The sequence below is a fragment of the Staurois parvus genome, unplaced genomic scaffold (genome assembly GCF_062004578.1).
Source record: "Staurois parvus isolate SC_StPar_1 unplaced genomic scaffold, SC_StPar_1.0 ptg000177l, whole genome shotgun sequence".
NCBI classification, from domain to species: Eukaryota; Metazoa; Chordata; class Amphibia; order Anura; family Ranidae; genus Staurois; species Staurois parvus.
The window spans coordinates 7,264,838-7,281,358 of NW_028317973.1; the positions used below are offsets into that span (position 1 = coordinate 7,264,838).

A 16,521-nucleotide genomic window follows, 5' to 3' on the forward strand; every position below is an offset into this window, starting at 1 on the left:
TTGCTGGTATGGCTATGTTTGTGTTTTTTCCTTATTTGCTGCAGTCATTTTGTCTTGGATATTTAGGTATGATAATTTTGGTATTAACAGTGGTTTTTCTTTATTCACAGATCTGAATAAATTCAACATACCAATGCACTTTCCCTCCCATGGAAGACAAGTTCCAGCTGCGAGCCTCTCTAGGTTCTAAATTACCGAAATTTGGCGCACCCAAGCCTGTAGGAAGCTTTCTGCAACGGGCACAAAATGGCACATGTAATGGGATATCCGCTAAGGGAAACTTTAGTGTTGAAAAGCACATTGAACATGACAGGGCACCTGCATTTACTTTAAACTGGAGCAAATCAAGATATCACCAAAATGACCAAATTTCAAGAGCATCTCCTAATCTTGCCATTGAAAAAACCTCATCCCAGGTAATGGTGCAGAATGATGCACCCAGATTAGGCATCACAAAACCTGGGAAGCAAAGCAACATGTTGGTGTCACATAAAGAAGACTTTAGCGACAATGTACTGTCTAGTTCAACTAAATTTACAAAAGGTACCCAGTTTGGAAGGATGTCCTACCCTGGGTTGAATGGACATAAACCACTGGCTAATGGACTTTACACAACTAAGCCCCCAACCGGCTTATATAGACCAAGAGCCAATTCTGCTACAGGTAGAAACTTCACCAATAACATCTTTCCTGACAGCAAGCCATTCTCTCATGTTAGGAGATCACAGAGCTTTTCCCACTCTATTCAGAATTCCAAGTTTCCAACCGCAGGATTGACCAGGTCCTATTCTCTTCACAGAGAAACTGATATGACGAAGATACATCAGTCACAGCATTTATTTACACGGACAGATCTTAAATCCAGGACTGCAAAGCAGTATGGTCTGTCAAATGGAAATGAGCCACACATGAAATCTATGTTTACAAGGACATATTCTACAGGTCTAACATCTAGCTTAAAGAAACCTGTTTTTACAAATGGTCCTGTGGCTTCAGTTCCTTTAGGTTACAGATTAACCCGTCCATCTTTACAAAAACCGAACACAGCACTGTGCACCAGGGAGATCATTCCTGATGGAACAAAAGGATCTTCTGTCACTCTAGTAAACAACAAAATTGAATTCTTGTCAAATGGGACTTGCCAAGCAACAGACATACATCATAAAACGGAAGACAATGACTTGGACATTGATATTCTATCTTCTTGCAAAAATCTAGAACGGCAAGACTTCAGAGATAGTTACTTCAGTGAAGATGTGGATGAACTTTCTATTTCCTCTTTGTCATCGTCTGACAAGAATGATTTCAGTGAGGATTTTAGCGATGATTTTCTAGACTTGGAGGATGCAAATAAAACCATTATAGTGGAAAAACCAGAGAAGACATTCCCTGATGAGCCATCACAACGTTCGTTTGCTGAACTGAAAGATGAAAAGCAAAATATTAGCAATAACACAGATGAGTGGCTTGATATGAATATGTCTGGTAAATGTACTTATTTGCAATCATTACTTTTGATCTTAAAGTGGAGTTTCACTGTATCCGAGCACCACAAACCAAGAGCACTATTTAATTCATTTTTAATATTCAAAGTTAAACTCAAATAACTTCCCCATTCATCCATATCTCTATTCTTTATTTTGCTGAGAAATCACTTCGAAAAACACCCCCTAGCATTTCTTGCTGTGGCCATCTTGAGTAAGGGCAGATGATTCATATAGCAATTACTTTATGGGCGCCTCCTGCCCTTAGCTCAGGCATGCAGATCGAAGAGTGTGCATAGCTGAGAAAACCCCTCCTCTCTTTCTGAAGAGTCTTGGGATGTATGACCTCTTTTGCCTAGGCATTGAATCCAGGAAGTAACTAAAGAAATGCAAAAAAAAAGATAGTAAATATGACTTTCCTATCTATTTACTAATCCTAGCAGCATAAGGATTAAAAATAGTCAATGTTGATTAAGAGAGTGAAGTTCCATTTTAAAACCCAAGTACAGCCAAACCATTTTTTTTGTCAACAGTTAGGATAACCTAAACTCTGCTGTCTGTCTCTGTTGGAATATTTGCCCTCACTTTTTACTCTGACAACTGTCACTGGACCAGTAAGGCTGCATTCCACACCTAAGCAGGACTGGATCTAGCAGTAAAAATGTCAGGTGGGGCAGAGGATGCAAGGTCAGCAGGGCAGTGTAGAAGAGTTGGTGGAGCAGTGTACAGGGGGTCGGCAGTTTGTAAGGCAGTGTGTGCAGGGGTTAGCTTGGCAGAGGACAGGGGTCAACAGGAAAGAAGATAGGGGTCAGCAGTGCAGAGGACGGGTAAGAAGGGCAGGGTAAAGGAGTCAGCATGGCGGAAGACAGTGGTCAGCAGAACTGAGGACAGGGTCACTGTTGGCAATTAAGAGATTTCCTCCCCACACATCACGTAGCTGAGATCAGTATCCCTCCACACAGTGTGTAGCTGGCTACTGCAGCTGCCAATCCAAAATCCAATCGGGGAATTTTACAGGTTAGAACTGCACCATCGCAGCCAGATACACATTGTGCAGATCGATGCTGTGGGAAATCTGATCTCAGCTATGCATTACATGGGGAGGAGATCTGTTGAGTGCAGGGCGGGCAGTGCTGGGACAAGGTCATCTAGCACTCAAGGTGAAGGTGACAAACCACCCCTTCCCCCTCCAAAATAGTAAAAAAAAAACAGTACTAATCAACACGCTCACCCCCTAAGCATAAATCCCTTTTTCAAGCCCCAATTTTACCCAAATAAGAAATGCAAAAATTTCCCATCCTCACAGTCCAAACCCCCCATCCAGCACAAATCCCCCCCCCCCCCCAATCCCACCTTCCAGCTCAAATCTCCCCAATCCATAACAAATCATCCATGCTTCTCCTAGCAAATATCCTCCTTCCTCCCAAATTTCCCCTCCTAGTACACACCCTCTCCCCCAAATCCCCACTCCTAGTACTAATTCTCTCCCCAATCCCCACTCCTAATGTAAATCCTTTACCAAGTTCCCTCTTCTAGTACAAATCCCCCCCATCCTTTCTCCTAGCACAAACCCATTCCCCCAAACCCCACTCCTTCCGTAAACCCTCTCCTCAAATCTCCCCTCCTAGTACAAATACTCCCCCCTAAATTCCCCCCTCCTAGCACAAATATTTCCCCTAGTACAAATCCTCCCCCCAAAATCCCCCCTTCTAGTACATATCCCCTCTACTAGTACAAATCCCCCCCCCCCCCATCCTACCTTCTAGTACAACTCCCTCCTCCTAGCACGACCGCCTACAAATTTCCTTTCCTAGCACAAATCCCTGCATGCCCAAATCACCCTAGTAGCACATATCAATTCCCCCCACCTAGCACTAATACCTCCCCCAGTTCCCCCCTCCTAGCACAAATCCTCTCCCTCCTCCCAAATCCCCCTTCTAGCACCCCTTCCCCCCTAGCACAGATCCTCCCCAATCCCCACCCCCATCTCCTCCAAAGACTGCTCAATACTTGGAAATGTGGATGGGGGTGGGTGATGAAGCCGGGTACCGCTGGATGTAATAGCAATCCTATATAACCTGCTGTATGGAGGATCGCTGTTATGACAAGAGGGGGAGATCACAGAGAGGCTGCATCTCCTCCCCACTCTCTTCTCTCTGCCGCTCCTGTCTGGAGAGATTACTTTACAAAACTGCGGCTGGCCATGAGTGCAGGGATTGTGGGGGGGGAGCTCAGTGGGTACTTGGGAGGAGGGCGCACCCGGCCTGGGGGGCACAACTGAAATCTGGGGGGGGCACAGCCCTCCCCAGCATCCCCCTAGATCCGGCCATGCAGCTGTTCTATTTTCTGAGTGTGTCTGAGCGATGACCTGGATGGATCCAAAAAACTGTTCCCCAATGTGGGGGGTGGAACCGGTTTGCCTGCGGTCAATGTCCGTTCCCATATCATGTAGGGAGAAGTGAGGAGGCCCTTTAAGTGTATACAGGGCCATAACTGTAAGTGAGTTCTGTAGAGCAGAGGATGCCATCCTGGTGGATAAGAGGTATGTGTCGCAAAGTGTAAGTGCAGCAGGCATTATTCAGTGAACGAAGAAGTAACTGGAACTTTCGTGGCAAAACTGTAAGAAAGCGTTCGTGGTAGTAGCAAAATATAGGAACCTGGCGAAAACATGCGCCGGAAAGGCATTGCTGTGTAGGGATTCCAGACCATCAAATTTCGCGCCGCGGTTTCCTATGTGCAGGAGAGGCCATCGGGCTGAGGATGGCTGTTGCGCCCCCTGTGGGGAGTCTCGGAGGAGTCGTCGGAGGCATCCGAAATCTACGGTTAGATTGAGCATGCCAATCCATAGCACTGTCCACCGATCCCGGGCCCTGAACTGGTGGCAATCTTATGGAGCTGTACCAGTCAGGTAGGTCAATCAGAGGTATGTCCAGGGAGGAACAAAACAATGGCAATTCTTCAGGGGATCTCAGGTTGCATGATTGTCCGTTAGCTTGTACAGAGAGGCAGAACGGGAACCTCCATCTATAAGTGATGTTACGTGATCGGAGCATGTCCAGAAGGGGACGTAATGCACGGCGCTGTTGTAGGGTAATGCTGGATAAGTCTTGAAACAGTTGTAATTCTGCGCCTCCATATAAAAGATGCCTTCTGTCTCTAGCACATCTGAGGATATCCTCTTTGAGCGGGAAACTTACAAGGCAACAAATGACATCCCTGGGTGGGTCTGCGTCTCCCCTCCTAGGGCGGGTCGCTCTGTGTACACGTTCGATGTCGATTGGGGTTGCTGGCGGGCGACCAAGGAGGTCATTAAATATGGCCATTACCGCTTTGGGGATATCGTTAGTTTCCACTGATTCTGGGAGACTGCGGATTCTAATGTTATGTCTGCGGCCACGGTTGTCTAGATCCTCAACATGTCTGCAAAGTTCTCTGATAGTAAAAGTGTGCCTCACTGATTTTTGTTGTATGTCTAAAATGGCAGATTTGTTTTGCCTGGAAGTGGACTCCACCTGCTCCATCCGTGAGCCCATGGCCCTTATATCCTCCCGTAAATCACCAAGGGCATTAGTGAGCATGGCAGTCAGGGTGGCCTTGATGTCTGCTGCCACTGCATGAAGATCCCTTAAGGACAGGAACTGGGATGCAGGATGGATGTCATGGTGGGGCACTGTGTCCGGAGCAGCCGACAAGGCAGAGCAGGAGGGATCTGCTATATCAGTGGCAGCAGAGGGAGGGGGAGAGGGGGATGCAGAGGGAGAAGGAGATGGCTGCGGCCCTTCCCTCTGCTGCTGGGAGCGGAAGAGCTCCTGTATATGCCGCCTCTGCGCTCCGTGGGGATCGTGATCGGGCACCGGCTGATGTCCGGTCCGACTTCCCCATAGTGAGACAGCACTCACTCACCCCGCTCCTTCATAAGGCTGTGTAGAGGGATCCGGCCGGCGGGAGCTCTCTCTCTAAGCAGCCATCATCCAGCCGCGGCAGACCACGCCCCCCGCAGCTGTTCTAATTTCAAATGTTTTTTTCAAGTGTTTTTTTTTTTCCAAACGTTTTTAAGCTTTTTTTGATCACCATTGCACGTTTTTTGTAGCTTTTTTTTCAGGCACTTTTCATCTAAAAGGTGTAGAGTATTGCTGAAAAAGGGACAGAGAACTGCTGTTTGAGCAGAAAGCACGCAACAAGATGCTTGAAAGAACACTCGAAAGACTCATGTCGTGCTTTTCAGGCGTTTCCATTAAAGTTTGTGGGGACGAAAACGCTTAATTCTGCCTGAAAAGTAGCTCATGTACTTTTCTGAGCGACAGGATCCTCAGATGTGAACAAAGGCTATTCAAAACAATAGGTTTTTACTTGTTGAGTGATTTTGAGCTTCTAGCTACAAGCTACAAAACGCTCAAGTGTGAACAGGGCCTAAGTGAGAGAAAATATACCTAATGAGGACAGACAGCTTTCATATCCTGACACAGTTCTAAACTTTTCCTATCCTACTAAAATATTTGTTTTCACTGTTGTTGGTGTCCCTGCTTCTGAGTTTTTTTTCTCATTTCCTTCTCTACCTACCATTTATCAAATAGTGGAATCTTTCAAATCAGGGCTCTTTTCAGAAACAAAAAGTATTGTCTAGAGTTGACCATGTTTTGACTAGAGTTTCTACTGTTCATGGTTGCTGGATAACTTAAAGCGGAGTTCCACTCAACCTATCAAAAAATAAAAGTCAGCAGCTACAAAAACTGTAGCTGCTGACTTTTAAAAAACAGTCACTTACCTGTGATAGCTTGCGGCTTCACAGCCGTGTACCCACTGTGCATGCGCGAGTAGTGCTGTGCTTCGTGAATGGTCCTGTAGTCTTCTGGGACCTGTCACGTGTCCCTAAAGACTACAGGGAGGGAGTTGAGGGAGGGAGGACACCTTCCGCTTCCGATCGCCTAGGTGCCAATCCTTAATGGAGAGCGGGGGACCAATCCTTAAAGCGTAACTTCCCCTTTTGGGTGGAGCTCCGCTTTAAGTCTCATGCTGGCTTTTTATGTCTCTTCTAGATTTCAGTGGTGAGCTATCCCCAGCAGAATTCTGAACCCCATGTAAACACTGATGCTGTGGTTTTGTTCTGATATATATTGTGAAATTATCTGAGAATCCAGTTGAAACAATATTTTATTATGGCCTACAAACATATGCAGAGCAAACCACAACCCCCCAAAAAAAAGTAACACTGGGCTACATGTAGGGGAAAAACAAGGCCACCAGCAGTGTGACAAAAAGTGCAGAGCTTGCTCAGTTGGTCTTTAGTTCGGGTCTACACTAATGTGGTGATGTGGTGCGGGACACTGCATTTAATTTGCACAGGAATCGCATTTGCATTCCTGTGCGAATTACATACAATACTTGTGTGGTGTGATTTGAGCCTTACATTTTGTATGGCTCAAATCATATCCGAACCAAAAAGGTGGAGGATCCTTTATTTTTATCCGCACCTGAATCGCATGGTGTGACGGGCGCGGCATCAGACCCCAGCCCTTCTCACCAAACTCGTGACCGAAGGACTAGTCAATCTAAAACCGCGCTGTCACGTGCGTAACCATGCCACACCCAGCTGCACCCTGCACAATGATTTTCCAGCTAATTAGACCACAATAGATGTACCAGCAGCCTGAATGTGCTTGTTACTGGGTCAGGTTAATTACGCAATTAACCCTTCACACTGCCACCACCTCCTTTTTATACAGAGAAAGAGGATAATTGGTTAACCGTCAGTATCCTGCTATCTCTACAGACTGGTTATACAGAAGGTTAAATACTCATAGTAGCGCTCTTCAGCGGCAAGGACTCGTAAGTTACATTCAGGAGCTATAGAAACAGTTCAACACTTTTAGAAAGTAAGATCTTCTTTTCTCTTTCTCTGTGAGATGTTGCACGCAGAAAATCCTCACTTCTCTGACTACACACAAAGCCTAACGGCATCTTTTTCTACAAAAATCAATTGGTTGTGTCTTCCCACAACAGCCAGCCAAGCCTTATTATGCAAAGAATTGTTAGGCAGGGCTCAGTATCATAGGCTGCTTGCATTCCTGAGGGAGGGGGAATGAGGAGATAATGTCTGCTCTTGTGTGCACACCTCCCCCCTCAGGTGTTTGCATAGGAGTTTCAGAGAAATATCAAAATGCCTAAGTTTGGGGTAAAATGGAGAACCGCACTTCTCCCTGTGTGTAGGATTGTGACACATGGGTTTTGCAATCTGTTTTGGGGTGTCATTAATTTATCATTGACACCTGCACCAGATCGCACAAACGGCATGCGATTGTAATGTGGTGCGGAAAACACACAGGATTCGCAGCGTTTCCAGTAAACCCTTACATATCCACAAGTGACTATCCTCTGATGATACACAGAGGTAAAACAAATCCTACGCAAGTTGTACCTCTTTAACTGAAGATATACTGCTACAGGGCGGCAGGGGTGCACAAAATCACGTATATATACGTGATATGTGTGATTTTGCATTTCCAGGTAGGGGGCGTGTGCCACCGTCCCTTTCAGTTCACTGTCTCTCCAGCTCCCGCTCCCTGCCTCTACACAAGCGTCCAGCAAGGATCCTGGCAAGCTCCTGTCTGCCCTCAAGATGGGATGTAGTCTTACAGGGGCACATTGAATGTTAAGGGGCACTCTGATGGGCACAACATAGCAGGTACCCATCAGAGTGCCCCTAACAAAATGAGCCTATCAGCATGCCCCTTATTTTATGTTAAGGGGCACTCTGATGGGCACATTTTATGTTAAGGGGCACTCTGATGGGCACAAAGAATCCAGGCCTTTTTTAAAGAAATCCACTGAGCTGGCCAGAACCAACTTTTGAGGGAGTCTATTCCACATTTTCACAGCTCTCACTGTGAAGAAACCTTTCCATGTTTGAAGATTAAATTTCTTTTCCTCCAGACGTAAAGAGTGCCCCCTTGTCCTCTGTGATAACCTCAGGGTGAATAACTCTACACATAAGAGCCGAAGGATTTCCATTTCTGTCCATTAATTACAGACATTTACATGGTCCTTCCAGGCAGCACAGCCAGCCTAGTCAACAGCAAAGGAGAAGTAGCAGACTGATGAGCACTTTTTTTTTTTTGGTCTGCCCTTTCCTGCTATATCAGTAGGTTTCTTGTTAGCACATGAACACTGCAACCTACTGGCTCTTGGTGCTGCTTCACCCTCCCCCAGTCTGAGCTCTGTTGTATTGTAGGATAATTGTTGCTTTTAAAAATATACCTAATTTTTTATTTTTTTTTTAACGAACACATTACTGCATACGTTTTTTTTTCTTATCTGTCTGGATCCAGTTCAGTTTTCTGTCTACTTAAAGCAGAGTTCCACCTGGAAAAAAATAAATAAAAGTCAGCAGCTACAAAAATGTAGCTGCTGACTTTTAAAATACAGACACTTGCGTGTCCCTCGGTCCAGCGGTGTCCTCACCACCGCTGGTTTCACCGGCCGTCTTCCCTCCCTGGCGCCGGCATCTTCAGTGTGGGCACTCGGCTGTGACAGTTTAAGGCTTCACAGCTGGACGCCCACTGCGCATGCGCAAGAAGCGTTGCACTTTGTGAATGGCCCCGTACTCTTCTGGGACCTCTCACGTATCCCAGAAGACTATGGGGAAGTAGGGTAGGAGGACAACTTCTGCTTCTGATCAAGCGGAAGTGGGAGCGGGTACCTGTCAAATTCGGGTACCCACTCCCCAAAGGCGCCAATCCTTAATGGGGAGCGGAGGACAAAGGTTTAAAGCGGAACTTCCCCTTTTTAGGTGGAACTCAACTTTAAAGCTCCTTTCTGTTTGGGTGTTGTCTGAAAACAGCTCCATATAACAGTAATTGTTTTCTGGCGAACTTAATGCTTCTGAAGACTGATTACAACATTCAGTTAATTGTTGATTACTTTCATGTGTTTCAGAATAGTTACTTATATAATTCTGAAAATTCTGTGTTTTTAATCATTTGATAGATTTGGAAGATAAAGCACTCAGTGATGAAAAACTTGATAAACACTTACAAGAAGAGCCATTATATTCACTGGGTGAACTTAAAGCCAGGAATCAACGTAACAGCAATACTTCAGATGACTGGATTGATGTGAATATATCAGGTAAATAGCATTACATTGAACATTTGGAATTCTATTACTTAAAATGACCATTTAATAAACTTGGCAAACAGCTGTTCTTGTAAAAAACACAAAAAACCCTCTTTTACTGCCTGCATCACTGAAAGGCACTTCATTGATTAGGTGTCATTGAGTTAAGTTCTATAGAAAACTTGTGAAACTGCTTCAGGTCAAAAAGAGAAAAAAAAAATCTTTTTGCACTATATCATATGTAAAATATAAGTAAAATCACAATGTACATTACATAAATTCCTTATATGTGACTCAGTATAACATGGTGCCACACAGCGAAAGACACTTGCAATACAAAATAACCTAAGTACTGAAATGACACAACGAGCTTAAAGCGGAACGACATTGCATTTGAGGACCACAAACCAAAAATGCTGTTTAATTCATGATTTTGTTCAAAGCAAACTCCCCCATCCATGTCTCCATGTTTTATTTTGCTGAGAAATCACTTTGAAAAACGCCTGCTAGAATTTCTGGCGTGGCCATCTTGAGCAAGGACTGATGATTCATGTAGCATTTACTTCCTGGGGTCCATCTTCCCTTAGCTTAGGCATGCAAGCATGAGGGTGTGCTTAATTGAGAAAAAACCCATCCTCCCATCTTGAAGACTCCGGGGACAGGTGACATCATTAGCCTATGCCTGGAAACCCAGAAGTAACTGTTACATGTAAATGTTAAAAAAAAAAAGTTTAAAACAATAAATCATAATTTCAGAAAGAGCCGGTGAAACCTCATCTCATACATCAGATGATCAAAGTGACTCCACACCACCCTAGTGCCCTTACCAAAGGTAAACGACCCCCAATGCCTGAGTGGTCATAAACAGCATGATCATGATATAATCAGGATGGCTGTATCTGTATGTACCGCCACGGTTTACCTTACATATCTCCCACATAAGGCAAGTACACATATAACGAGAACGCTCCCAACAGTGTAAAATAAATACCACAGGTTTATTAAAAATGTTAAGTACAGTCACATGTAGAATATCACTATTCAATAAGGCACTCAAATCCTTGGCATTTACTGCATGCATGCATGCATAGTGACATCATCGCGTCTGGCTCCACTCAATGCGTTTCGTCAAATGTAACGGCATCAGGGGAATTTATGTAATGTACATTGCATATATTGGGAAATTAGTGCAGCATATTTCTTCTTATCATCCTGTGAAGTTCTCTGGGAAATTGACACTTCCACGAGTGTCCTGTAGTAACATAAAAGGTAGGAGGAACCACTTATTGTCACTTCCATAAATGTAGGTTTCTCTGCAGACTTAGGGGATCATTACTCTAGCAAAACAGCATTTGATGCGGTGTGCTTTAGGACAAGTAAGTATTTACAATCTTCTTACAGGTACAGCTGTTTGCCTAGTTAATTTCTAACTTTTTTTTTTTCTTCTATTTTGCTGCTGTGATCCTGTTAGAGGCTGGCTAGGCTTGTTCTCCATGGTCCCACTGTATGCAAAAATGTAGTCACCCTCTCTTCCTTGCCCTTGTTGGATTTGTAGTGTACGTAGAGCAGTGCCCATAATCAAAAGTATTGTGCAGTAATCATTCCAAACATACAGAAGTGAGGGGATAACTGAGAGGAAAAAGAGCCTGTGGAGGGTGTTATAAGAAGGCGGAATAGAGTTTTATTAGGGGGTTTGGCACAGTAGCAAACTGATAATCAAACAAGAGCTTCAAACTGTGACGGTGATCCAATCAAGAACATAAATAACCATCCATGAATAGTCAGAATTAACTGTCCTAGAACACATGGACATTAAGGCCTTGTTCACACCATATGTGCAGAAAAACGAATGGAAATTAGCACGCAGATTACACTTGCTGAGACATCAGTTTACATCTGTTTTCATGCGCACTTCATTGAGATTTATACATGTTGCAGATTCCTGCGCAGAAAAAAATCTACACAATACGAGTGTTATGGTGCGATCAGGGCACATAGAGAACAATTGATTTTGTTGTGCCCTTGCAGAATGTGTACAGAAACAGTGACGTCACTGCACCATGGTGTGAACGAGCCCTATCGGTCACTCAACAGTTGCAGGCATCCACTTGGACAGCAGTAGTATCCAACTAATCAGACACCCTCCTGGGTTCAGCCTGAAAAATACAAGGGCCGTTCAAGTCAAACTGGGACTTTTGAGTTTATATAATGAAAGAACAAATTTCAAGGAGTGGAAGCTGCATTTATTTTTCAACATACTCTCCTTCTACAGCTTATACACTTATCCCAGCGTTTAACTAATATCTGGAAAGCTTCGACATTGAAACATTTGTCAGTACCCCTGAACCATCCTAGGACAGCCTGCTTCACTTTGTCATCGTTGTGTTCACTGTTTCCACAAAACGATTTGTCTCTTTTCACGACAGGTTATGCGTCAGTTATCCAGGGTTAGGTGTTCTGCGCGCTGAATGTACACAGGAGTGACTGCTGTGGGCTGGGAACCACCACGGCTGGGATCGTCACTGACAGATTTACAACCATCTTTGAAACGTTTAAACCATTCAAATGTCCTGCTGCGGCTGAGCGTCTCATCACCATACTCTCCTGTAGATATCCGTGGGTTTTACGCCTTCATTCACAAGAAGCTTCATCACCACACGCTGTTCCATGCATGCACTAACACTGTTGTCTAGCATCTTGATTAATGGTCTCTGGACCAGACCGTGACATGTGGTCCACCTATCAGTAATAGGACACACTTGCCACTTACTACTATTTCTACTGTAGTACCACCATGATAGCATGCCTTTTTATACTTGTAGAATTACAAGTCCTGGTTTGACTTGAACGTCCTCGTAAAAAAGTGATTCCAAGTAGCAGGGATATCCAGAGGAATCCAGAGTAACATTCCTACATGTGCCACAACACTTGTATTTTATAAAACAAGGAAGAAGAAAGAGGGAAAAAAATGGAAAGAGAGTAAATGCATAGAACCAAAATTAGAAAGAAGTAGAGGAGAAAAAAAATGGAATTTGGGGGGGATGTCCATCGGGAATGGCCTCACAATGAGCATCCCAATACAAGTGAAAACCGCCTATTGTATCAAAAAGGCGAAAGCTTGGGACAGTCAGAAAATTAAATCCATGGAATCCACAAGTCACAAAACTTAGAATAGTCTTCATTAGCCATAGCCATAAGCTCCTCCATGCTTTTAATATGGTTTAGTTCAGCGTCCCATTTCTGGATGGTGGTGGTTGTGGAGGATTTCCAGTGCCTAGTAATTAATGCATGACACAGTTTACTTTAATCCCTCCTTCTCAGCACCACACACACCCAATGTTCGAAATACTATAACTTTTTTTTGCATACAAGCTAGTGTTTATGTGGAACTTCTCTATCGTTAAAGTTAAATTTTAGTCAGAAAATTAGGTCCTGCTAGGTCACTTCACGCTGGCCCCTTTTGCAGGTATTGCTATGTAAAACATTAAAAATAAGTGTCTATACTGTTTAAAATCCAGTACACTGGCTAATCCTGCTCTGCACATGCTCAGTTGCTCTCTACTTTTAGGCATGTTTAGGCACTGCCAAATTTGTAGAGACCGATCTGCTTACATCCATAAAGTGGAACTAAAGCCTCCTGTCCTTTTACAGCCAAGGAAGCTGCTTCTGCTTGATCTGCAACTGCCATGGTGCTGCACATATGATCAGTTATTACACCAGCCATTTGATGGTTTGACAGTTTGAGGATGCAAGCATATGTGACTGTTAGCAATTCCAGCATTCTAGGAATGTAACTGTCTTTTGAAACTTTTAGATCGATGGGTTTAGTTCCACCTTATGATTTGCTACTGTTCAGTTGCTCTGGGCTTCAATAAAATGGCATCCTCTAGCAAGAAGAAACGGGAACAATGCTGGAGGCAATTTTACAGCACACACTATTTTTGTTAGCATGATTAATAATGTGGAATGTATGTTCCTTGCTAAAGAATATTATTTTTTATCAAGTTGTTTTAGGTAACATTTCACTTTAATCTCCCTGGCGTTATTCCCGAGTGTAGCTCGGGGTAAAGTTTCAGTACCACAAGCGGTAACCCTCGAGCTTACCATGCTCCGGGATCCCTCGATCACTTACCCTGTCCTGCGCTCCCACGATGTCCCTCGTGCAGTGTCCCTGGCAATGTAATCGGCGGATGCCGGCATCTGTCATTTGGGTTCTGTCACCTGCGAGCGTCAGGATGTGCGGGGGACGGAACGGCGGGAAATTTGAAAATGAAAAAAAGTGACATTCACTAAAATCACATAGTAAAACATTACTGTATCAAACCATTTCACATGCATTTTGTCCTGAGTGCTTTGTCCTGAGTCCTGGCCCTGCCTGCATTTTTACTGTTCTTTCTGCCTGGAAACTGAAAATAGTCCATGGCGTCCAAAAAGCGTCCCTTTAGGTCAAAAGTGGTTTTAGACCAGCTAGAGAACAACGATAGTAAATTAGAACTACTTGCAGAATTGAGTGATAATGATTCGTAGGGAAATTTGTCATCAGACACTGAAAACGATTTTGCGACTTTGCTCAGTGATGTGCAAACTTGGCGCTATATTTCAAATTTCAGTGTTTTTGGTTTGATTATATTATTGAATTAAATGTATTATTATTATTATATTTTTTATGAATATTTATTAAATTATAATTTATGATTTCATGTTTCAAGTTTTATCCTACCCGGGATGTTTACTAGACTCTTGTTTGGACAGATTTCAGTGAGTTATTTCTAAAAATTACAGGCCTACAATCAAAAAAATACATATTTCCATGCAAAAAAATGTACCGCTTTGAGCACAGAAATATGGACATAATCAGACCACTAGGGAGGTTAAGGTTTAAAATATGTAACCGAGAAGAAACCTTTGTGATCATTAGGAAAATGACCTAATCATTTGCTTGGTAGTAACTGTAATTTTGCAGAAGATTGATTTTAACAGCTGCGCATTGTGATTTAAGTGAACAGATTGGGACAGCTGCTTTTTGATTATTGCTGCTGAAATCACCATTTTAAACCTAATTCAACAGCTTGTTGCCGTATCTTTTTTCACTTTGTTTTTCATGCAAGCACACTTCTCCTTCTTTAACTTGGTTCACACACGTTTCAGGTTGCAAATGCTGGCCTGGAAAACAGCAAGCAGCTGTAAAACAATTTACAAACCTTTTCAGCGATCTTTGATTAACTTTCTTAGAAACCTTTAGTTCAAATCTTCTAGTTTTAAAGATCCTATGGAAGTGTTGGCTCCCCCTGATGCTCATGTCATATGTTTCTATTCTAGAAAACCTGCCTGCAGGAGATAGCTTGAAAAAGACCAGTCGTGTAAAAGCTGGTGGTCAGTGAATGGTGGGATTGCAGTAATGAAAGTTCTGCTGTGGTTGTGCCCTTCCCAAGCACCTCCCTGGCCATGTTTGAGATTATGGGCTGCAGCTCTTGTGTCTACCGCAGGTGCAATCAAGGCGGTGGCAGCAAGCAGCAGAACTGTGTATGAAGCATGTACATTAAAAAATATGTGCATGCGACTAGAACGGGTGTCGGCAACCCGTGGCTCCAGAGCCGCATGCGGCTCTTTTTCACCTTTCCTGCGGCTCTGGAGCACACTGCCCACCAGGTGACAGGCAATAGGGTCGGCAAGCCGCGGCTCTTTTAATGCAGCTCTTCTGTGTGCCGGGCGCCCGCTGGCAAACATTGGCTGTCAGGATGTAGGCGGGGCAGCGTGACGAATTGACACAATATGGGGAATGAATTACTATAGGGGGGATGAATTACTATAGGGGGGATGAATTACTATGTGGGGGATGAATTACTATATGGGGGATGAATTACTATATGGGGGATGAATTACTATATGGGGGATGAATTACTATATGGGGGGTGAATTATTATAGGGGGGTGAATTACTATGGGGGATGAATTACTATATGGGGGATGAATTACTATGGGGGATGAATTACTATATGGGGGATGTATTTTCAGTTTTAAAAATGTTTCAAAATAAATTTCAATCGTGGTTTTGGCGAGATTTGGCTCAGTTGAAAAAAAAGGTTGCCCACCACTGACCTAAGGCTATGATTGTGATTATGACGATACACTGTGGCCCTGATTAACCCTTTGCTTACTGGGCCCTTAAACCCCCTTCATGACCAGAGCGCTTTTTGCAATATATGCAGTGTCGGATTTGTTTTAAATGTTGCAATGGTTTTGCGGCTCCCAGTCTTTTTTTCCCTCTCGGAAACGGGTCCAAGTGGCTCTTTATGTCTTAAAGGTTGCAGACCCCTGGACTAGAACAATGCAACTTGGTGCCGCCTTTACAGTTCTGGGGAAATTTTCTCTTTTAAAATAAAGGTATAGCTTGATGCCAGATATCAATAAAAGCCAGACTCAAACCCTTCATCACTCTGTTCAAAAAAAAATAAAAGGTTTTAAGCAAAGCAATAGTTTTTTTTTTAAACATTTTACTTCACATCTCCAGCACTACATACTTGCCTATTGTTTTCTCTCTTAACACTCCATTTAGCATCAGGAGCTGAAGTAAATAGCTGCTGTGGAGGAGCATGTGATTCACTCATGTGACATCTCTAGATCAGTCCGTGTCCTGTGTGAGTTACCTCATGGGCGACTTGTAGCTAACACAGGGCTTTGCTTTCACTCCTGGCTGTGGGTGAGTGAAAGGAAAGCAATTACATGTCTCTGTTTAGGTCTAGATTAAAGTGAACCTGTAAGACCCCTTTTACATGAAGGGTCTGATCAGGTCCGCCTTTCAGTTTTTCAGGCAGACGTGATCACACAGTCCTTTAAACCCTATGGACCTTTGGGTGTAAACAGACTTGTGTCTGTTTATACCTATCTACCTCACATCCAATCTGTTCCACTAATTAAAAAAAAAA

The 16,521-nt window shown here is 43.7% G+C and overlaps 1 protein-coding gene across 1 annotated transcript in view; it reads left to right on the forward strand.

The window, feature by feature from the left end:
- CCSER2 (coiled-coil serine rich protein 2) overlaps window positions 1–16,521 on the forward strand; it is a 148,182-nt gene that overhangs the window by 52,353 nt on the left and 79,308 nt on the right. The window contains exons 2-3 of the mRNA XM_089677111.1: window positions 111–1,485; window positions 9,468–9,608. Coding sequence (XP_089533237.1) covers window positions 150–1,485; window positions 9,468–9,608 — 1,477 coding nt within the window. The 5' untranslated portion in view covers window positions 111–149. The remainder of the gene's footprint in view (window positions 1–110; window positions 1,486–9,467; window positions 9,609–16,521) is intronic.